The sequence below is a fragment of the Phalacrocorax carbo genome, chromosome 1 (genome assembly GCF_963921805.1).
Source record: "Phalacrocorax carbo chromosome 1, bPhaCar2.1, whole genome shotgun sequence".
NCBI lineage: Eukaryota > Metazoa > Chordata > Aves > Suliformes > Phalacrocoracidae > Phalacrocorax > Phalacrocorax carbo.
In genome coordinates, this window is record NC_087513.1 from 66,417,348 (window position 1) to 66,441,239 (window position 23,892).

The window sequence follows — 23,892 nt, forward strand, 5'->3', positions numbered from 1 at the left end:
AACATAGAAGAAACTGTTAATATGCTTTTTAGAAAGTAGCATGAATAAAAAGCTAAAGGGTATAAAGAAACTATTCACAAGTGAAAATCTATTTCAAGTAATCATCTGCTGGGGCATTCTCTGTTGTGCTGCAGAGGAGTTGTGAGATCTCAGCATCAAAGCAGCTCTGTAAAACCATGCTCATAGCAGAGCTTCCCCTTGTCAAAATCATTGTTGCAGAGTGTCAGCTGCAGAGGTGTTTTAAAAGCTCTTTACGATTCTGCACACCCCTCCCTCCCAACGGCAACAGACTATTTCAAGTTCCCCTTGAAAAATATCAATACGGTATAAAAGGTTGCTACTAAACAAGCAAGTTAAACTTCAGTAATTTTCCTTCTTCTCCAGTAGGACAGAGACATGACATCTTTAAACAAACACAGCTGTCCCACAAAATTCAAAAGTTATCATGTGGCCAATTCTGTATTATTAAGAGAGTGTATTTCCTCAAAGTCAGGAGTAATTTCAGTAATTAAAATCCATGTAACATTACCCATCTGCTGCAATAAGAAGCATGGCAGCATTCTGCAGCTTATTTGACCTTCTGTGCAGAACACCCACCCCACCCCACCCCCCCGCTTATTCTTGTGTGGCATGAGCAGAAACATCAATTCAGAAACAGGAGTTGATTAATATTAAAAAGATTAAAATGGCCTGATGACTAATGCCTTTTTTTCTCAAAGACTTAGCACTTTTATTTTAGGTAATATATTTGAGTGACTTAGGTGGAAAATATAGCCAAAGTGCCTAATCTGTCTGTAAAATACATCCTTCAGGACTAAATTTGACACATAATTTTTATTCATTACAACACACATGTTGATTCACAAACACAGATGCCTACATAGAAGATCCGATAAAGTAAACTGCACTAAAAGTTACTTGAATTTACTGATATGCACAATGAAAATACCTGTACTCAGAGAGCATCTCTGTAACACTGAAGTACTCTTGGCTCTTCAGTATAAATTGGTTTGAACCTGAAAACCTAATGGCTTTTATAATCTGCCCTTACCTTTGTTTATTTTAAGACAGACCGCATGTTTCACAGATTTACTTTATATATATATTACAGTCAACGCTGGTAATTTTTACATTGACAGTTTTCTATCTTGTCCTTAAAAGGCTGAGCAAAGAAGATTCTTGTTGCTCAGCACACAGGACAGAAATACGAATGTAATATATGCCATAAGAACACAGTGCAAGGGCTGACTATGAATGCCATAATCTCTGGGAGGGTTACTCAAGCATGTTGCTCACAGAAGCACAGCCTTAGAACTAAATTATTCTTTCGGAAATTGAATAAACACTGAATATTATTCACTGCCTGCAAGGCACCAAACAGGAAAAAAAAAAAAAAGCCATAAAATGTCATAAAATGCCATATTTACTCAGGGAGTAAAATACCAGTCAAGTTATGGGATTGTTCAACTTTGAAATTTAAAATTATGCTTAAATCTATTTTTTTCTATTCTCTTGTATCCCCCTTTAAAACCACTGCTGTTTTCCTTCACCATTTATTTCCACTGACTTCCATCTGTCTCATGATGTGTGTTGGTCTAATAGCAGTGGCCTTCCACTGAAACGTATTATCAAATTATTAAGAAGATACGGTTAAAAGAAAAGAACTGGGAACACCCACAAAAACTTAAAACTGCCCTTTATTTACCTAAAGATAACATTCACTAAAACACTGATAATTTTCTATACACACCTATGGTACAGGGAGGACAGTATCTTATGGTAAACACTGAGCGATCTCAGTGATCGTTGAAGCACACGTGAGCAAAGGGACTTGGAGCTGGGCTGCAAAGTCCCAAGTTCAGCAAGACAGCTGAGCAGTTTCTTTGTCCTTGCTGAAGTTGTGCTCAATGACCTTGACAAACAAACTACCCTTTTTCCAGATTTATGGAAATCTAGAAAAACATGCCCGCACAACAAGTAGAAGGGAAAACATTTTTTTCCAAAGACACGTTCACCTAAGCCTTATTTATCTCAATGTAAGTGTTTCCAAATTCTGAACTCAGCCTTTGCTCAAGCCTTCGAGCCTGCCAGTGACAGTTGGGCGAAACGGGGGTGCCAGACTGCCCACCCTGCCCAGCCCTGGCAGGCTCAGACACCCTGGGCAGATACTGGCAGTGTTACAACCTCCCCATCCAAGCCCTCGGCAGTGATCCCCTTGAGATGCAAGGGCACCCATGTATAACGTTGGAGTGCTCAGCCGTAAATCTGCAGATACTGATAAGAAACTTCTGTGGCAGTGAAGAATTGCAGTCCCTCTGCTTTCTAACACTCCAGCAGGTCACTGCTGATTGATAGTTAATGCTCTCTTTGCTTTTTTTCTGACTGATTTTTAATATAAAATATAACAAAACATTAGAGGACAGCTCCAAGCTCATTACAGCATTCTTTAATTTCCTGAGTTTTTAAAGTACTCAACCAAGACCTTGGTGTAACATCATTACTAATGAAATCCAGTAACCGTTTCAGCAAATAACTATTTAAATGCAAGTTTTTCAGTTCTTATTCCTTTTTATGCCCAATGTCTTGATGCAGCACAACTGCATTCAGTCATACACTGCAAAAAAAGTGCAGCAGAATAATCAATCTAGTGAAATAACAGCTGTCCCCAGGGAGGAAAAGCAACATCATACTTGAACTAGGTCAGAATTCAGGCAAGCAACAGGAATAAGATGAGATTTATGAACTCCCTTTCATCAATTGATCAATATATTCCATGTCATATACCTACATAGCTGTGGACCACTTGCAGGTTTTTCCATCTTTGAAATATTTCTACCGGTGTCTATAAGGGAAGATGACCCAGACTGCTAACAATTCCTTGGGTTCTTAATTATCATACTGAGGTTTAGTTCACCCAGCATCTCAACCAGAGAACTGACTTTGCATCTTCCTGATCTTGTGTGCCTACATGCAAATATATGTATGGGACATAGGATATGCATCACATCTACATACTTGGACCATGCTCTTAGTGCAGTGTAATGTAGGACACTTCCAAATACAATGGCAGAATGGGAAAAATCCCCACAAACAAAACTTCTGGCATAACCACAACTTTTGGCAACGCACACCCCTGCTGGAGACTGCATACTTGTTTAACAGCCTCCTTTGGTCACATGGATCACATGGAAGTTTCTGTGGTGCAGGTAATTTTTCTTCAGCTCGTACAGAGTGCAAGTACTTCTTGTGAAAGACTGCAACCATGAGCAGGAAGAATTAACCCTGCAGCTGCATCTGCCTGTTCTTTGCCCTTATTCTGTCTCCACTGATGGAGGCTTCTTATGATCAAGTGGCCAAACTGCCCCAGTATATGACATTAAAGCGCTACGGATTTTGGTGTTCCAGTGTATGGTGGGCATTACTTTGCAGCAGTTTGGTGTCTGACGCAGGAGTGGTGTACCACTCCTGGTGGTGGTGTACACCAGCAGTTCAGACTTCCCAGACACTTTTTTCTCTCTTCTACTATTTGTAGTCCTTTTTCTCCCCATTGAAGACTGCCAAGATGGTTTTTTTTCCTGCCCTTCCAACCCTTACTTTTTATTCCCTATTTCTCCAACAAAAGGCATGAGTGTGCTGAACTTGCAACAGATACTAATTTATCCCAAATAACTGTCATTTGAGTTAAACAGCGGTTAATGAAAAACAAAAATATGATGTATAATAGCTAAACTCAAAGCGGCAAGAAAAAAAAAAGATTGCTACTCTTGCAGGCTGCTCATTTGCCAAACTTCATCAACAAGGTGCATTAGTACCCCAATGATGACAAATGTTTCAAGCGGTTTATTTGCTAAAAAAGAAGAAAGTATCATACCCCAATGAGAAAAAAGAGAAACAGAAACCAACAGCAGTAGTCTATGCCACTGTGCTATCTGTCTTGTGGACAGAGGGGCAGGCTGGTCTCTCTTTTTTTGCCCCTGAAGATTTATAAACATGAGGATACCTTCTGACAATCAACATCTTTTTCCTTTTTTTTCCCAAATAAAAAAATTTTCTTCCAAGTTTCCCCCTTTAAAATTAAGACCATATTCTCATATTCATGGAAAAAAACTAATTGAGAAAAACAAAATCAAACCAACAAAAACAAACCAAACCATCATTTTGGAAAAGAAAACCCAACTGTCAGTAAAATAGTTGTGAAATTCTTGGCTCCAGGTTTGCCAGGAGAGGCGGGGGAACCACCGTGGACATCAATTTTTGTGTCCACAGTTCAGACCCCCTAGGTGAATATGTATATTTTAACATATATTAGCTAGTGTGTGTTAATTAGCCCATATTAAAAGCAAACAATGGAGAAAGTCAGTCATAATATCTTTGCACATTCATTGGCTGAGTTCAGCCTCATTAGCTGTTAGCAATATAACATGTTAGCATGAGGATTTTAACACTTATCAGCTAATACCTGGGGGAAAAAAAAGTATTTTCTTTCTTTTATGTTTGAAAGGCCCTGAATGTTTGCTTGAAATTAAGGGTAGTAAGTCAAGGTTAGCTTAACTAATCACACTCGAATCATATTTTTCTCCTACTGCAGACCTACATTCACAGTTTTTAAAACTTAGGTAGAACAGGCTGTGGTAAGAGACACCCTGTGCCACAAGCTCTAGCAGCAGCCCCTTTCTCTTCTACAGAAATTCTGAGTCTGATCCAAATCCAGGGTAAGTCAGGGGAATAATCTGGATGAGAAACTTCAAAACACTCTCAGTTTGGTGAGTTTTGAATAGGATCCCATATTTCTGGCAAGTGTGGGACTGGAAGAGATAGGTAAAACAGCAGCAGATCGCAAAGCATACACCAGCCTGTGACATGGACGCTTTCTTGCAGTGGCCTTGAGGTCAAGCACCATCTTTCTGACAGGCTCTGAGCAAAGACCAACACTGGGAAAGAGCTCAGAGATGGAGCTCCTGCTGTGGGTACCACGTATTTTACCACACTACGACTGGTGCTGATTGTGCATTGCACTGATAAAGGAGGACAGTCAAGGCTCAGGATAAAGCATCTCCTGGATCAGGATGGCCCTTTGAAAATACTGAAATGCCCCAGTACTTGTTTCAAACAGGAACTCTTCTTTGTTTTCAAAGGTGAAAGGGGACTGCTTTATATAAGGCAGTCTCCATTAATATGGGCTTTCATAGGAGAACAAAAGCCAATGATGCAATTTTTCCTGCTCAGAATCTCAATTAGAGACTTGGATTTAGCACCAGTACATGGCTTTGAAAGTAACTGGGAAATTGGAGAGAAGAGTTGATGCAGAAGAAGGGATTTCTGAAAGGGGGAAAAAAAAAAAAACTTTCTTTACAGAGAAAGCCAGTTGTAATACCCTATAATTTAATAGCAAACCAAAAGGGATGGTAGGTTCTTTAAATACTCCATCAGGGAAAAAGCAAAATGTTGCTAATATTTTCTGTGTTTAAGAACACAAGAGATGTGAAAGATAGCTGCTACATGCCAGAGTCTGGGTCTTCTTTTGCAGGACATAACGAAGAACCCAATAGATTCATACCAGCACTGTTAAAAGCTCCTGAATATCAAGGGCACTGGAAAAAAAGATTGCAATATTTGAACCTTGAGTAGGGGAAACGGTACATTTCAGTTAGCATTGTGGATACGAGAAACCCAGGCATATCTGAATGTTAGGATGCAACACAAACTCCCTCCATCATCTCACATAGATCACCAAGTGTCAGAGGAACCAACGAATGCAAGAGGGCAGCCAGTTATTAAAAACTGGGATTTCAGCCTCTGTGCCTCAGCTTACCCATTAGAGGAAAAAACTCATCTAATTTTAGGAGATTTGTGCAAATTATACACCTTAAGAACTTAGAGCACAGTTAAAACACAGTGCAAAAATTTGATTACCAGGTAAAACAATACATGCATTTATACAGAGGTAGGAAATTTGTAAAACATGTCTTGGTTTAAAAAAACAAACAAACAAAAAACCTCAAACAAAAACCAAACCCAAAAAGTCTTATTGCAAACAGAATTTATTTTTATAGCATTTTATCTCTCATATGAATAAGATTAGTGTGCACTATAAGAACAGACTGGTTAAATTATCTCACCAAGTAGGCAGGGAGCTGAACAGATGGCAGCACCACTGAGGTAGCAACAGGAATCGCTAGTCCTCGCTTATCCAGATGATCTTTATCATTTCCATAACATTAGAAAATGACTCACCTATAAATACAATGTTCTGAGGATAAGGTAGAAAATTCCTTTTTTCCCCCCTGTAACGGAAGATTATGGACTGCCTAGAAATCAGCATTATACTGTTAGTAGTTCTAAAAAGAAATCATATACAGAGATACCCCATTTCTGATGATTTGTGGGTTTTCTTTTTTGAAGACCGCTTATTTGATAGAGAATGTTTATTCAGAATGTACGTGAACTATGTGCAGTCTGCTCGTAGCTACCTCAGGTTATTTTGTTTCTTTGTAGGCAGGGTTTTTTTGGATAAGATTATCTTGAACTATACATATACCTTTATAGAGCATGATTGGTGTGCCCAGCCAAAACATGCATAACAGCATTTTTAGGGAGTCAATCTCTTACCCACAGAAGGCAAACTATGGTTGGTTTTGGGCACTTTTGAATTTATACAGTCATATGAAATACACAGGGGAAAAAAATACCTTGGTCATAGTGAGAAACAAAGCTTCCTTCTTCCTGCTTATTTATTCCATCCTGCCATATGTTCCAAAGCAAATGAGAAAGGTCTTAATTACGGGAGTTACTAGAGTACTTTCCTGCCTACAGAGCACAGCAGAGCCTTTTCAGAAAAAGAATTTTTATCACTATTTTCATTAACAGCTAGAGCTCACAAATGAGTTTTTAAGTGCAGCGTTGCACACTGAGGCCAAGAAAATTAGCTTAGTTGTACTGAATGGAAGAGAGCAGAGCAGAGTCCATGTTTAGGGTTTGGTGTTATTTTTCTTCGACTTAGCATGTCAGTATGCAAATTCTTAAACAGCAACCTTTAGCAATTTTCAGTAGCAATTTGTGGACAATGAGGCGAATGCGTACTAGATATAGTTCAGCTGAGGTCAACAGTGATGCGTTAGGGATTAACTTTGGCCAAGGTCTGTAAACATACTATGCAGACAAACAGGTCTCTGATGCCTTTTGATATCTAGATGAGAGCAGTTCCGGAAAAAAAAAAAAAGAAAAGAAAAATAAAAAAAGCACAGCACTTAAGGCCTCAAACTTGTCCCTCACATAAGCAATTGAAAAGGGCAAGTCAAATTAGGCCACAGGCTGGAACAGAGCTTCTAAAGTCTGATCTGGCACCAAGTAAGATGCTTCTTGTAGCCAGCTGTCTGTACCTTACAGATAAAAAGCCTCCCAGGGTAATGTTGCAGTGTAAGAAGGCTGGAAATATTTATTGTGTCGGAGAACTTTATTCCAGTGCAAATCTTGCTTTTTTTTTTCCACAGTATCTATGAGGTTTAATGCCCTTGAATCAGAGCAAGTGCACAAAGCTGAGGGATTGTGATTTTCCTATGGTGGGACAGTGCTGGAGGTGTAACCGCTGCATTCCCTGAATCTTACAAGGGATTGCTTAGTTGAAGAGGTAATACATGCCTGGGTTTGCCTTCAGGCTATTTTTATACTGAGGATAGTCGAAATGCATGTGCCTGGCCTGAGTAAGGCACAAAATTATTAAACTTATAAGGCTATAAGTTTTCCTTGCTGAAAAAAACCCAAAACTGGTGGTATCTAGTCTGGATGTTTTTTTCCTTATTAACTTTTCTTAAAACACAAACACCAATCCTACTTACCAGTGATCTTGGCAAGCAAACAAAAGCCTACCAACCCATCAACCCAGAGACAAGAGGACTTGTGCAATGTCCAGATACAACCCCTTAATGGCCATTATCTTAATCAGGGAAGGTGCTCTAATAGTGCTTGTTCTTTCATATCCACGTCCCCTCATAACTCGACTGCTGTCCCACTTATCCACTCCCAGAAAAGCCACGCTGGAGCCACAGGAAATCCATCCGTCTCCTCTGGGAGAAAAATCCTCTTCAAATAATCCCTAGGTGCTATCACTAGCTGCCAGCCAGCTACCCAGCTGCATAAGAAACCTCCACTAGGACCACATTTATTGCAGTCGGTGCCCTCTGAAATCCCAGCCTTGCACAAGGGAGCTCAGCACACACCCAGACACATCTCCATCATCACTTTTAAACCTCCCAGTATAACTACATCTTAAATCTGGCTGGATTTAAGAGAAGGGGTAGGATGTGGCTTGGCCTGTGCAACAATAATATGGGATAAATCATTTGTTTTATAGGAAGTCTGAGGCCTCTTTCGAAAAAAAAAATGAAGTACATAAACATAAAAAAAGGTTCACCTAGGGTGAACTATCTCTGCTATTAAAAGAATTTGCCTATTCTTTATCTATTTTGCATAACATAACAGCATTTCTTTAAATAAAAGTAGTTTTTATTTTTCAGTAAAGCTTTTCACTCCAAGGTATGTGAAAACGCAAGGTACCAGTACTGCATGGACTTGCTGTTCAGCTGGGCAACTGCAAGGACAGGGTAGCACCACACACACCAGCAGAAGCTGCAGCATGGGGGAAAGATGAGAGAGAAAGACTTCAAATTAAAGATGCACTTTGCAGAAGGGCCAAATTAGTACTTCAGTGCTTGCTGTTATTTTCTAAAAGAAAAGTAGTGAAAACTCTGGGAAAATACTTAATAAATAACATTTTAAAAAAAAATCTGTTCTGAAGGACATGAAAGTTGTTCCCAAAACAACTGAAAGGAAAATGTGTATTTCATATACAACCTTTCTCAGACCAAATTATTTTCCCCCACCCTTGTTTGAACAATAATAAGCTATCAAGTCTGTGCAATAAAACCCCACACTATAAAGTGAAAATTACAGCAACAACAAGAAAAATCTGATTCTAACTGAATAAAAAGCATAGCTGAAAACACAGGTTCCATCTGTGTATTTGTGAGAGGTGGCAGCAATAAATCATGTTTAGAAGTTAACCCCGATCATGCTGAAATAATGAAGGTTTCTAATGGATTACAGATGGGAGTTGGAAAGCAGAAAGCCAGAGGAAGAGAAGGCACGTGTCTCCACACCCCAGCAGCCCCTGAGTTATGTGCTTCAGTGGAGGAAGTGACATGTGTTTATTTTACTTTACTGTTGTTTTCACAACTCATTTTACCACACCATTGAATGACACCATTATAGGGCTTGAACTGTTTTTCAGCTGCAGCACTAGCTTTAAAAATAACCTGACCTTCCAGACCTCAGGTGGGAACAATGCTTAGAGCTGTCTCCACTGCTTCAAGGCACAAATAAGAGGGAATTTTTCTCATAAAATCTAGCATAAAAAACTATTAAACAAAAATGCTTATGTACATGTAGCAAAAACTGACTGTTTTGTAAAGTTTCAGTAATAAGATAAGCTTTGATATTTCAAACATTGCAAGATGTATGATTCTTATACCAAAATTTTGCTGCAGTGGTGGGCAAGAAAATAGTCAAGGCTAAATTTCCTTAAGTAGCATCACGTAATAAAGAAGAAACCAGCCCATTTTGGTTTTATCATCCTGGGCTTGCTTACAACCCAGCAGGGAAAAGGTCAGTGCAACATGATATGAAAAACACAACGATAATCCAGTCTGCATTTGGTTCTGGATGGAAAGAAAGATTACCTCTCCAATCCACTCTAAGTTATTACCATGATTGTTAATACAATGACAGCAGGGCTGAAAACAATATCCAATAAATTTGCTACCTTTGGAAGCAAGCAGCTTTCCAGTTTTAGACAAAGAACAAAATTTTTGCTAACTATCCTGCCTTTAAATAGATGATCATGGCTATTCCTTCCTCAAGGCACAGAGTTACAGAGGCTGTAGCGCTGATTATTGTGACTATGCAAAGAATCAATATCTCTGATATTTCTGAGTTCAGCTAAGAACAAAAATATAGATGGTGTTATGGCAGCTTCAGAATTCTGGTTCATAACATGCATTTATTGGGTCTGAAAAGGAAATACGGTTCCCCAAAGGAAATGGGTATAAAAGAATGATTAATCTACAAAGATGCTGCTGAAGCTGAGCTGGTAGTTGGTTTGCCTTGCCTTTCTGATTGCTGCAGTGTGAAGCCAGGTAATAATATTCATTGAATTCCTACAAGCTAGCCCTCAGCTCACCCAGGCAATTCACAGCCTGGATTCAGCAGGAGGCAGGTGGTGTAGCTGCCCTGTGTTAGAGCTAACCATAAAAGAAGAGTTTATTACTACTGATAACATGCTAAAAAGAGGAGGATTTCCTAAACAGAAACACCAGCAGGGTTGCAAGTTTCTTATTGTAAGTTTCCAGACCCACACAAGTCGGTTTTTTTCTTTCCCAATGCTCTAAAACTTTTTCAGTTTTTAAACTTCAGAACATGCACTGTCATTATTTCTTTCCCTTGAAGATGTTAATACAATTTCAAGTGGACTAACAACATAATAGTTTTTTTTTAAATCTATTAGAAATTTAAGGGTCAATTTCATTTATAGCCTATAGAGTGATTTATTTTAAAACAGTTATGTCTCTGGTGTATAACTCCATCTCATAACAAATTTGGTGAAAAGAAATTATGTAGTTAGGTTAGGAAGAAGAGTCATTCATAACTCTTAGAGGGCAAGAAAAGTGGTAATAGAAAATTCATAACTGGCTTTTTGAAAGTGACTGCAAAGGATAAAAACATAAAACAATGTAAAAATCTAATAAATTAAAGCTGTCAATGGACTGACTTCAAATCTTCACTGACATTTATAGAGCTTGGGCAAACCAAGCTGTATAAAAAATAGCTCCTAGCCTCCAAAACAAAAATTTTCTGATGATGTCTCAAAGACCAGTAATAAAATGAAGGTCAAAAACACACTATACACACAGAAGCACGTCTATAGCTATTTCTTACATGCTTAACAACTTACTGAACAGTAAAATGCTTATGAGAATTGCTGCCAAAACAAGGTGAGCACCAGTTGTACAAAGTGCCTATGAACATGACTGAAAGTATCATGAATAAGGCTATCCATAGGCTTTCCTGGACACCTTTTATGCTTCTGCTTCAAAACACACTTACATGTATTTGTGAATTGGACTTTCTTTTCTGACATCTTGCAAAGGGGTCTGCAGATTCAGTCCTTCTTCACTGCATTTGAAGTCTTGACACAAACCAAGGCCACCCTTTTTCTCTCAGGTTTTTGTAGCAAACCAAGGCAGAATCAGTTTATGGAGCCTTGTTGCTGACTTGTATAGGCCAAAATGCCCAATTTCTCTAATTAATATATTCCTAGTTACTTGACAACCAATCCCTGTCTATATCGATTTATTAGATTTTTTACTTTTTCTTCCCTGTTTTTCTTACCTGCCTTGAGCTCTCTGCTTGCTGTGTTTGAGAGGGCTGATGGCCACTGCACTTGTGAGAAGCTCTTTGGGAAAGAATCACTTTCCTTTCTTCACAATGGCCAGGATTTTGCCATTTCAATCAAGCACAGCTACTAAGCACAGAATCAGAAACTGGTATCTTTTCGTTGCTGTTGTGTTGCCACTTCCATTGGGAAAATGAGACAGGAGGGAATATGAGCAACAGAGGTAAACTACCCTGCATCATTAGCCAAAACTCACAGTATTGCATTTGCAAACAGTATTGCCTTTGCATCCCATTTTTGTGATGAGGTCTGCAGGACTGATGGGAAATGTCCCATTTTTAACCCATCTCGCTCTGAAGCTGACACTGTAATGCCACAACGGTTCTTCACATATAGTTCACAGCCAGCATCAGAACAGACATTCTGACCGTTTCACTGAAGTGAAAATCACATATCTACGATGATGCCTTCAAGGCACATTTGGCTGAAAGAGCCAACGTACTGTGCTTCAAAAGGAGAAGAAAGGCTACACAGCCAGAATGAATGAGCAGTGAAGACAAAAATTGCATTCATATCTAGTCCTACCTATTTGATGGGTTTTTGGAACAATAATGTCACAGGAGCAGACAAGCTCTCATTATGTATGAGCATCTGCACGTACACATCTGAAACATTTGCCAGCAAAAGTGCATTTCTCTCAATCCTGCAGCTTAAAAGTGGATTTGACCATCACAATGAAAGGGTGATGACACTGTCTGACCTCTGCTTGACTCACTGCCCTCCTCCTGGATGCTGACTGGCACTGACGGTTGAGAAAAACTAAAAATAACCAGCTTGTTTCATATATTGTAATAATGGCAAAGGGAGAAAAATAGGTGGCATATCTGAGTTTCTTGCTGTTCACCTTCCTGTCATCTTCCTCTTATATTCTTCCCCTTGAGAACAGAGTTTATTGTAGACAGCACAATTAGCACGGATGATGGGAGCCAAGAAGTTATTGCTGATTTCATACCAGTGCCAAACTGGTAATGAGTTTGGAGTTTTGATGCAGAAGAAGGAATGGAACAGGAGAGCCTACTCCACGGAGGACCATACTTAAGGATGGCATCACATTGCCACACAGAGCATACTTCAGTTTTCTAAGGCTAAATGAATCCAAATTACAGGGTGCCATCAGACGACAAAAATATAAACCCCAGAGATGCTTCCTTTTCTCAGGTTTTTCAGGGTTTCATAGGTTTGCTTCTATGTGATGTCTTTCTTTCTATGTGTTTGGTGGGGTTTTTTGCCAAGGAAATTTTTAGAAGTCACTGGCTATCCAAAGGCATGTATTAGATGAGCCATGCTCAGTCTCACTCTGATTGCACCTAACAAATCATCCACTTCCGGGGTAAGGTCACCAGCAATGTTCTGTGCCCTGGTATCTAAGACATTTCCCTAGGAAAAGGTAAATCCTGTTGCCCAAAATTACCCAGTAAATCCCCAGAGAAACCCTTACAAATAAATCAGTCTTGATTAAAGGACCAAAAAAAACCCTCTGAAAATAAATACGTTTCTTTCAACAAATAAAAGCACATGTGGAAGCTCAAGTCCCTTAGCTGGTAATTATTGTCCACGTGTGATCAGCATGCATGAGTTTCTCTCAAGGTCCAAGTACTAATTACAACACCAGAAGAGATCGTTAGGTTTTCAGTTTTGGTTGGTGGATCTCATCTCTGAATTGACTCTTCAGTGCCATCAGTTCTGCAATGCTTAATCATGAGCAATTTCAAAAGTTTAGGAGAAAGCAGGTTAGAAAAACAGGCAGTGATGCATCCATATGCAGAGAAAGGGAAAAAGTCAACAACAGAAGTTAAAGTTAGGCAGAGCTACAATAAACACGGGGACTCCCAGGGGAAGAGAAACAAGATTGCACTACTTGTGTGCTGATGACTAGGAATACATCACGATTACTGTTCTGTAACCCCAATGAGTCCTGAAGGCATAAAACATTCAGCAATTGCCAGGCATATTCTCACACTGAATGACCGGGAAGAAAGCATCAGTCTCTCAGAGAAGCTTTAACTCTTTTTTTTTTTTTCTTTTTTAAATTGGGAACTGCTCAGGGTATTTAAAAAAAATATCAAAGGGCATTAATTGGAACAGGGACGACAAACTGACTTTCATTCTTTGCTTAATATTCTTTATCAGTGGCACGTCACTGAGACTTATGCTCTATTTGCTTATGCACTCAGCCAGTGAGGACTCTCAGCAAAAATTTTTCCTCCTTCTTATGTCTTTATTTTATCAGGAATAGTGCTTAAGCTTTTGGACTCAAGCTTCAGAAAGTCTGGCACTCAGGGTCTTCTTCCCTTCCCGCTTAATCCCACGCAAATGAATGAAGTCACAAGGTACAAGCCAGCACAACTCCTGGGATCTTGCTCCTGAGAGTCCAGATCACGTTGCAAGGATTCTTTAAAAACTGGCAAAACAGCTAATCCCAGCACTGCCAAAAACTTGTCTTACTCCACACCACTTGAATAGACAAAAGCCCAAGTTATTCTTAACCAGCAAATTAATACTGAAAAGAGTGAGTCAGCACAAGCAGTTCTTATGAGGGCTTCCTCGCCTAGAAACAAAAACAAGTCAGCAAAGTCTAGCATTTTTCTTAAAAGTAGAGGCGGCACAAAACTAACATTTTCTCAGTTCAGAGAGCTGCTAGTCGAATGCCCTGCCTCTGGCAGCAGTCACTCACCGGTGGGTAACACCCAAGAAACAGGGTTGTTACATGATGATGCTTTCCCTGGTGTTCCTTCTCAGCCCTCTGTATCAGGGGGTTGAGGAACTTTCTGAGCTGGGTGCTGGGTCTGAATCTTCAAGTATAAGCAGCACTGATGGCCCCATCCTCCATGAAATCTGTCTCGCTCCTTTTTAAAGCCAGGTATACCTCTGGCTTCCACAGCTGTCATTTCAGCACATTCTCACAGAATACCTTGTACAGGGGTGTACATAAAGGGCTTTGAAACAGTACCTCGACACAAATAAGGGGTCATTATTTTACCAATCTTATGTAAGAATGAGCACTGCCAGATCCCGATTTGATTAATTACTGCCTAGAGATTACAGAGCGCAGCTGAAAGTACACCCTCTTTCATTTTCTATTTGAGGCCCTGCAAAGGACCCTTTCTGAAAGCAGGAGCTGGGAATTTGAGTGTTTATAATAAGACACTCTGTATTTATGCAACAGTCCCTTGGTTATGCTCCATTATCCCGCCTGGCCTTTTTTTGACCTCCCTACTGTCCATTGTTTGACTCTGTTATTCACAGCAGAGCTAAATGCCTGAACCTTGCCAAAGAAAACGGTGTCATGCCATGTGTTGGACAACAAATTTGGATCCTAAGTCATTGTTCCAGGATCATTAACAGGAAACACCACCAACCGAAGATGCTTTTGGTAGCTTGCAGGTATATCTGAGGGCAAGAACAGCAGAACAAGGAGCTGAAGATTACCCTGAGAAAGAGTTTCACAACAAAATGTATTTATCCTGCACTGTTGACCTTCCTATTCTATTACAGTTGGTGCTTATGATGACTATGAACTTGGAAACACAACCATTTTATGAACAATTATAGCATTATAGCAACTTATTATTCTAAACCATATTTCAGGAAATAAAAGGGTGACACTTACAACGGTCACCTTTGGTTCCACTTGTAGAAGCAAGGGGTTTGTTAGCCAATGCATGAAACAAGAACCACAAGAAAGCATTTGGTGGTGATTAAGTAGTAGATAAAGTTGAATGGCAGATTTATAATTAAACCTTTATCTGTTAATAAAGGCACTCAGAAGCAGTCTACATAGTACAGGTCTTGCTGCCTATACTTAAAGCTATTTGACAGATAGACAGTATCAGGCTACTACTATATCTATCCCTTTCACAGCATGAGGAAAGATTTGGTAGAATTACAAGTCACAGCTTGCTTTATTTTTCTGTCTCCAAGCCATGGTCTCCAAGCTAAATAAAGCCATTTTGTTTCTTTTCAGAAGTAAAGCTCTCTGAACAGGGAAAGTAAACACACAGGGCAGAAAAAAAAAAACATTCAACAAGCATCAGCATCTAACTCTACAAAATAACGCCCCTGCAAAACCACTGTAAAAACTACATGAAAATTAGTAAAAAGGTTTTGTCAGCAAACACCCGTTGATGACAACTTCCACAGCTTTGTACTTTCCAGACTGCCTCGTGCCACAAAGCCAAGCTTTACACTTCAGCGTGGTCCACTGTTATTTTTGTCCATCGCAGCCAGTGGCGACAATAGCCACCAAGCCCACCCGCACGTTACCTTTATTGACTGTTAAGAGGAACTCTGCAGTGGACCTCTTTTACAGAGATTACACCTTGGTCTACATCAGCCTGCAGCAAGCAGATGTAGGCAGTTGTAAAAGGAATAGTGAGACTGACATGAACACAGTACAAATGGAAATGTGTGTGTGTGTCAGAAAGAAAAAACAGAACAAGGGTTAAAGGCATGGCCAGCAGTGATAGCGAAGGGCACCACTTGCAGTCACTCCAATGATGGCCCGACGGTGGCCTTCACTTTCAAATGTGCACTGCTGATTTTCCAGAGACTGTTATCAAGAGGGCAGGAATTCGGAGCAAGGACAGGCTCACTTTCCACCCTGCTCAGCCGAAAGCCCCCCAAGATCCTGCAGCTCTCTCCAGTCTAGATAGAGCACAGGCAAGTAAGTGCCTTCACTGGAAAACCATTAACACCTGACTGCTTACAGAAACTGTTAATATGTTTTTAAAGAGGTCTAGATAAGGCACAAGTGTACACTGGAGTTTGATTTGTAGCAGGTCAACATCATATAATAAAATTTCCTGTGTTTTAGAATGTTATGCTATTATCCAATAATTAGGATTAAGGGTGATCTGAAAAAATTTCCTGAAAGCAGAAGGAAATAACACATTTGGAAGCAAACTATTCCACTTCTCAAGACAAAAAAAAAAAAACAAAAACAAAAACCATTAGTACTGTTAGCAAAGGAGGGAGAAAAATTTATGAGGATGGCTGGGCACCAGCAAGCTAGGAAATCTCCCTTCAGCAGGCTTGTCTAAAAACAGGAGGGAGAAAAGAAAAACACCTCCCAGTGGGCAAAGTAACAAATTTATATTCTAAACCTAATTTACAGCAGGTTCTACCCAGTTGAAGGAAACTTTCAAAACAAATGAATGTAAATGTAGACATTTAGAGTGACTATGCTAATACTACCCTAAATTGCGATGAGAGAACTCTCCTGACAGGAGGAACAGTTCTGCCATCTCTCTATCACCTCTCTGCTGCACTTTGTTTCTCAGGCAGCTCTGACCGCAACCATCATCTCCGTGGGCTGCTCTGGCATCACATTCCTACAGCTTCTTTTCAAAAAGCAGTGCTTGCATGAAGGTACATTAAGATGAAGACACCATTATCAATGGCCATACGGAATACTTCACTGTATTTCCTTACTCGTTCTCCCTCAAGAAATGAAGCCACTGCTGCAAGTACCAGCGTAATATTAGTAAGAAGATAAATATATTTATAACGCAGGCTTTATTTAATTGGTGCAAATGCCAAAAGAAACTTCTATTCTTCAGTAGACTGAGTGGGGTAAGTCTGTCAACACAGTCACTGGAAAGCACAGGACATCATCATGAGGGAGGAGGCGAGATCATGGAAGGATGCTGCATGCGTTGTGCGAGTCACCACAAATCACTTCATTGTCCAGGATAATCGTCAAAGCACAACTACAGGTTCCCTAATCTATGCATGGAGAAAATTAGACAACCACGAGGGAAAGCAAGTTAATAATGCTGAAGAGAGTTCACTACTCTCTTAGAAAGCTTTGTCATTATGGCCAGGTTGCTAAAAGGTGCTTCCCACAGTACATGGTTCGTAGCAATGATTCCTCTCTCAGACTTACCTTTTCCATCTTTCTCCAACATAGAGTTGGAGAAAGTTACCTCACTAGGTAACCTGGAGCTACCTCCAATAGCTCAGTAGTCAAACCACTAACTATGGACATGGGAGATACAAGGAAAAGACCACGCTCCATCTGAGGGATGGAGACAGCCTTTGCTGAGGACTATCACCTCACGGAGGAGAGACTGGGGTTCTGGTCTCTGCCCCAATTAATATTTAAGTATTTCTTATTAAACATTAATTGAAACAGCTAGTTCCCTATTCCCAGCTGAGCAGCTTAGCCTTTAGGCTACAGTCATTCTCATGAGCTTGCTCACTCTCACTCTCCCTGACCTGCAAAATACTAACTATCCCCCAACAATGTGGAACAGCTTCATCTGAAGGAATGAAGAGCCTGCCAGCTGACTTGCAGGGCACTTTCTTAAGGGGGAGAAGTGGACTCATAATCCCTCAGGCAGAGTAGAAACTGGAGCCCCAAACCTTGCCACAGTCACAGAACCAGAGAGTGGAAGGACATCACTATGTCAGCTGGGGAAACATCTGCTTGGAGGATCCCAGTAGCACCTACAGCAGTGCTCAATATGCAGCAACAGTGTAGTAATAGAACTCGGCCCAAGTCAGAGGTGTTCCTGAACGTGTCTGAAAACAGACCATTAGATGGGCAGAAAATTTTACAGGTGGAAACTTAGGCACCTAATGACTGCAGGAGCATCCAAGAATAGATGACAACTGGATGCGTTAAGAATCTCAGTTTTGGACTTAACTACATCCTACATTATATAGGAAGTGTTTTGTACCCAAGTCCCATTATACTGTAATCCTAGAGCAACAAAACAAGAACCTGAAATTGGTCTGTGTATTAGCTAGATATATATTTACATTTAAAGTTTTTAGGGCTTTCTCTAATTTTTGACAATTCAGAATAAAGCCTAACTCTTCAGACTGAGAAAGTATAACTTCTAAATGGCAAATAGGCAGTTAGGAAATTTTTGAAGGTGTATTTAATATAAAAATACCAATTCTTAATGCATTTTTTTAGGATAAAAGTAAGCTTGAACACAATGCCTTTAAAATTTTTCCATTTCTTATGTATTTTCAGAATGCAGCTCTGGCCACTTAGCATGAGGTTACGTTTCTGAAGTGGCCATAGCTACCAGTAACACTTATAATTATTCACCCAGCACAAGTGCTCACACTTTGCATCATACTTAAGACTCCCCTCAAAAAGAGTCCAAGCTATCACACGCATGCTTTCTCATTAGAAGAAGGTACAAGATCTTTCTACAGCTGAAGTGAATAGAAGTTTAGGGTAGTAGGGCTGCACAGTTTCATCCTAGATATTTTTTTTACCTGGTTTCAGCCCATAATGCCTCACCAATTTATATTTTTCTCCCCACCCAGTTTTCCAGTGCTCTCATCCCTACTTTTGCTCTCCAGAAGCCCAGGTGTGTGCTGTCACCATTGCCCATTAACATTGCTATCACATAAACCTCTGTTCATCTGTTATCTCCTTGACTGCAGGTACCCAGGTGCCAAATTCTTTCTGCAAGCCCAGCAGCTGCTGCTGTAACATTTAGTAGCATGGACTATGAATGTTAACGCTTTGCTTCCCAAATTTCTTACGTTATTCCTCCTTCTTTTCACTAGCCCTGTTGGGAAGAAAAAGCTGACCCATACTTGCCAGCCTCTTCAGGCACAAAAGCATTCATCTACCCACCTTGCACAACTCCTAATCCTAGTCAAAACTCAAACCATACTATCATCTTTCATCTCCATTTCCTGCACCTTCACCAACTTCCCTTCTTTGCTTCATGTTTTTTCTCCTCAGTTGCCACCTCTTTTGAGACAAATGTCCAGTTCCAAGGCATTCAGCCTCCTCAGGAAGGAGGAGTATGATATCACAAGGACTTTCTGCTCCACCTTCTGAGCTGGATCATTTCTGCATGCATAACCACCTCTGTCAGTAATCAGCTTCTCAGAGTAGTGATTTCACCTTCTTTATCCACCTCTAACAGGCTTAGGGTTACCAATGGCACAAATGGAAGAACCAGTCATTCATCTTCCAACTATAAGTAAACACAGTGTTTTTAAATAGAAAAAAACAAACACCGAAGAATTAGAAAATTCTAAAAGATTGTATTTTTAAAAAATGTTTAATATTATTATAAAGTCAGGCAGTTAGAAAAGGTTAAATGAGCTAATAACCATCCATACTGATCTCTTCACACAGAGAGGCCACATACCAGAAACCATGTGATTCATAACAAACACAAAATCTGGTCTCTGCTAAAACATTATTTCTCTGGCCTCACTCCTAAAATCAGTGTATTTTCTGGTTCAGATTACAGCAGTTTTAAGAATTTCCAAAAAACATTCTACGTCCCCTGTCTGAGGTCTTGGTGGAAAAAAAGAATGAAAAGGGCTACCTGCTTTCCAAAATGTGTATTGTTTTAGTTAGATAATAGCTAATAATATTCCTATCCAAAACCCCAGGGAATTTTATTTTATGAAAAATAACGCTGCTGGTGTTTTACCTTTTTGACTATTTTAACGTGAATCTAGAAAGCCATTTGTGTACAGAGATTCCTGGTTCATCCTTCACCATCAGGGTGAAACAAATGTTCAAGTTCTTCAAAAATATGTCTTTTTCTAGTGATGAGCATTGAAATCAGTTTATTTGCTTCCCCAGACTGAGATGCATAATCTCCAGAGACCTGAGCCTGATACATTCCCTTTTACAGCAAGAGGGATCCGGGTCAAGCTGCCCCGCAGACATCAGCAATGACTATATAGCAGATACTTGCTAAAAGGCATGAATTTTTAAACTCTGGGGCTATGGAATTCCCAAGATTCCTAGAAGTCATCAGCATTCATGCAAGTGTATTCTGATGGTTCACAAAATTCTCATACACATTCATATGACACTGGATTTCTGCACAAATTCAGAAAGCAGAACCTATTCACAAGGGAATCCCTCAAGAGACTAGAGAATGGAGGAGCACCGACAGTGTTATTTAGGGGTGTGGTACAAATAACACAGGTCACTTTTTGAAAACCTTGCAATCAGTCTTCAGTATTATAAGGGACTGAGTGCACAGATAAAGTGTCATCTCTGCAAAAATGCTATTTCCAGAAACACAAAGCAGTTATTCAAACCTTTTATATTAAGTCTGAAGGTGAAAGGAGTGATATTTTTTTTGTTGTTTTAGCTTATAAGTAAGGTTTAAAAAACAACTATAAAGCATATTCTCTTGGGAGGGTGAAGCAGGGAGAGAAAGAGACAGGATGCAGCTAAGTAACGTACATCTAGAATCTATCTTTACATCACTCAGTACGGCTGCTCACATAAACACCATCCCTTTTTCTTCCATTTTTTCTCTAACTGGATTTTCAAATATATTGATTAAAAAGACACGATTACTTTCTCATTGTCACGATCTACCTGTGACAGCTTCTAATGACTGTCTTTACCCCAAAATGTACCAGACATTTAATTTTAAAAATGGGGTTTTTTTGCCTTAGTGGTTGTCAAGAATTGCAGTAAGCTAAGTCTATCAGCAGAACCAAGCAGACAAAGTTCATAATCACTGAGAGTAGAAGGGCACCTCATTTCCGCAGGCACTTGGACATCACAGCTGAAGGATTTATATGTTTGGACCAAGGTATACTGAGCTGGGTACAAGGGTGAGACTCCTTTGTGCACAAGGTGAAATACCAGTGTAATTCAGTGTGACAAAATCCCTAAGAGCCCAAGGTAGGTGTCAATCACCTCTCTATCTCTTATTATATTCAAGTAATTAATCATAACAATGTCTGGTATAAGCTTGGTAACAAACTAACTGATTAAGGGCATTTATGTTCAAATACATTGATTGTAGTTTCACAATATAGAAGTTCAACATCGTCAAGGACTTCATACTCAGGGTCCAACATCATCTTGATAATAACAGTTTATCAGCCTTATTTTTATTCAAGTAGATTCTTTTCTTGCACCTTAATTAACTACTAAGGCTTGTTTCTGTTTAGCGTTAGAGCAGGAAATAATTGCAGCTGCTCTCACACTAGGGGTTACTATTATCTCCAAAGAAACGAGGACAATCGATATGCTAGGGAGGACAGGTACTGAAACTGCCTCCTGAATAACTTACAGATCAATAATCATGACAGAAAATGGAAGGGAGATTTGCATTTGAAGGAATCCCAAGGAGACCCCAGAGAAAGAAATCGAGTACAAAGACAAACGCATACCCTCTAGCTTGATTGTTCATCTGTGACTGAACCCCAGGTCACTAGGATTCTGCTGACTCACTATCTTTAATCAAATGACTATGCAGGTGTGTCAGCAACTAGTTGCCTGCTACAAGAGAAGCTTTTAGGATATGATTTTAGGATGAGTAGATATAAACTTGATTTTCTTTCTTTTTTTTCTTTTTTTTTGTGAACCACCGCAACAGCAATTACAATCACATATTTTATTTGGATCTTGTGAATAAATAGCATATATTCACTTCTTACTGAAACCTGACTCGCATTATGGGTAAGTCCCTTGCAACCGTTAAATAAGAATGTTCAATGGGAGTAAAGGACCCTGTCCCAGGGGTTTCTGTAGGTTAAGAGGATGCTGTTCCACTCAGCTACAGAAGACATGATAATCTTTGTTAATTTGTTAAATTCACATGAAAGAAGCATTTTCCAGAATCACCTAGGAAAAATCTTTCCAGCAGCTGGGCAGTGGGGATTGCCTCTAATTCCTGGGGGAACTGGGAAAGATGTGGGGTTACTTCCAAGTGTTGCCTTCCCCTGCCTGTATTTGCTCTGCTTAGAAAACTGAATCTGTAGAGCTTTGTAAGAGAAACAGTAAGACCACTATGAATGAGGTATGTATGTGAGAAAGCTCTAGAAGAAATGGCAGAAGGTCAAAAGAAAAGCCTGCATTGACGGCACCTCGATGAACAGGCCATCAAGATCACAGCAGACTCGTGCAACTTCTCAAACACCCAGATGGCAAAAACAGCCAACACCCAAGGAAGGAGACGAGAGAGCAATAAATAGATCAGCAGTGCTACACAGTGACTCACAGGCGTTGGACAAGCCAAAAAGGCAAGACTTCGATAAAAGTCAACTCCTTATAGGCACAAAAGGCACATCCAAAATGAGCACATAGTCACAAGTCTAGAAGGAACCCAGGACAGGTGATAAGGACTTGATACTCAGTGTCCCTTATCCTCCATTTCACAATTAGTGCTGACCACAGTGGTGGGACACACACATCTTAGGTAGCGTACGAGAATGTCAGCGAGAGCCAGTTTGTTAGTAAAGCTGAATGAAGCAGAGTCACCTTCCTCTCATGTATGGTCTTGTGTTGAGCTTTGCTACATGGATTGTGCAACCTAACCACGCATATAGAAAGAATAAATTGGTAAAATTAGATCAGTTCTCCACTAACTGGGATAGGGAAGCAATAGTAAGCTAAAAAGCTTCTGCGTAAACTTTTAAGGAAAAAACTCAAATTATTAAACATTACTAATTTCTCCACTGAAAATAATCAATAACCACTGTGTCCCATGCGGCCGATAACTACATTTGTCTTCCTTACTGTTGCCAATTTTCTAAACACGATCATGAACTTTAGTTTTGCTTTACAGGAGAAGAAATCTGGTAAAAGCTTTATCTAATCCTAGCCAATCCAGAATACCTGAGAAATTACGTGAATGTTGAGAAAGAGAGGAGTTGCATGAATATCAGAAGTGTGAATAAAATGCGTTTATGTAAAATTCACTTATATGCAGGTGTTATAAAATGCAATGCAAAATACTATGAGCACTTGGGAAATTATAGCTTCCTGAACTGGGTGTTATTACATTTGTAAGGGGTTTTGTTGTTTAAAAATAAGAAATTGTTACTTTTTTCCCTTTCTAAATCACAGCCCTCTCGGGCCAGGTGGTTTCTGGCATGACCACAGACTGGTAGGTGATCATTTTTACTTCTTGTAGTATTTTCATGACTCAGAGCCATGCCATCCATGATACTGCAAGAAAAGTCAGCCCCTTGCTGCCTGCACACCCCCATTTACCTCTTTCAAGTCTTGGACAATAGCAGTGAGTCTCTCATTTTCTGCTTGAACGTTGGTGATCACTGCCCTGCTCTGCTTCAGCTCGTTCTGCATCTCCAAAATCTTCCCAAGGTAATAAGCTTCTTTTGATGCAGACTCCTGAAGGAGAGTCTCTTCACGTGTTTCACCATCTTCAGCCACTTTGCGGTGAATTGAGAAGGACTGTCCAAATGCCTGCAAGAGGAAAACAGCACACAGTATAAAACTACTGAATCCCTAGAAAAATTATCAACAATAATGAGCAGCTGCATAGCCTGTGGGAATGAAATAGATCTGTGAGTCCCAAACTCTGACCTAATAAATACTGCGGGTGCAGCTTCCTAGCAGCTGAGGGTCACCATCTCATTTAACTGAAAAGAAGCATCTTGAAGCTGTTCTCATTTGCAGTATG

The 23,892-nt window shown here is 39.8% G+C and overlaps 1 protein-coding gene across 4 annotated transcripts in view; it reads right to left on the reverse strand.

Annotated features, from left to right (window-relative positions):
- BICD1 (BICD cargo adaptor 1) overlaps positions 1-23,892 on the reverse strand; it is a 194,288-nt gene that overhangs the window by 69,147 nt on the left and 101,249 nt on the right. For all 4 annotated transcript variants that reach the window (XM_064457805.1, XM_064457814.1, XM_064457791.1 and 1 more), the window contains exon 2: positions 23,463-23,675. In XM_064457805.1, coding sequence (XP_064313875.1) covers positions 23,463-23,675 — 213 coding nt within the window. The remainder of the gene's footprint in view (positions 1-23,462; positions 23,676-23,892) is intronic.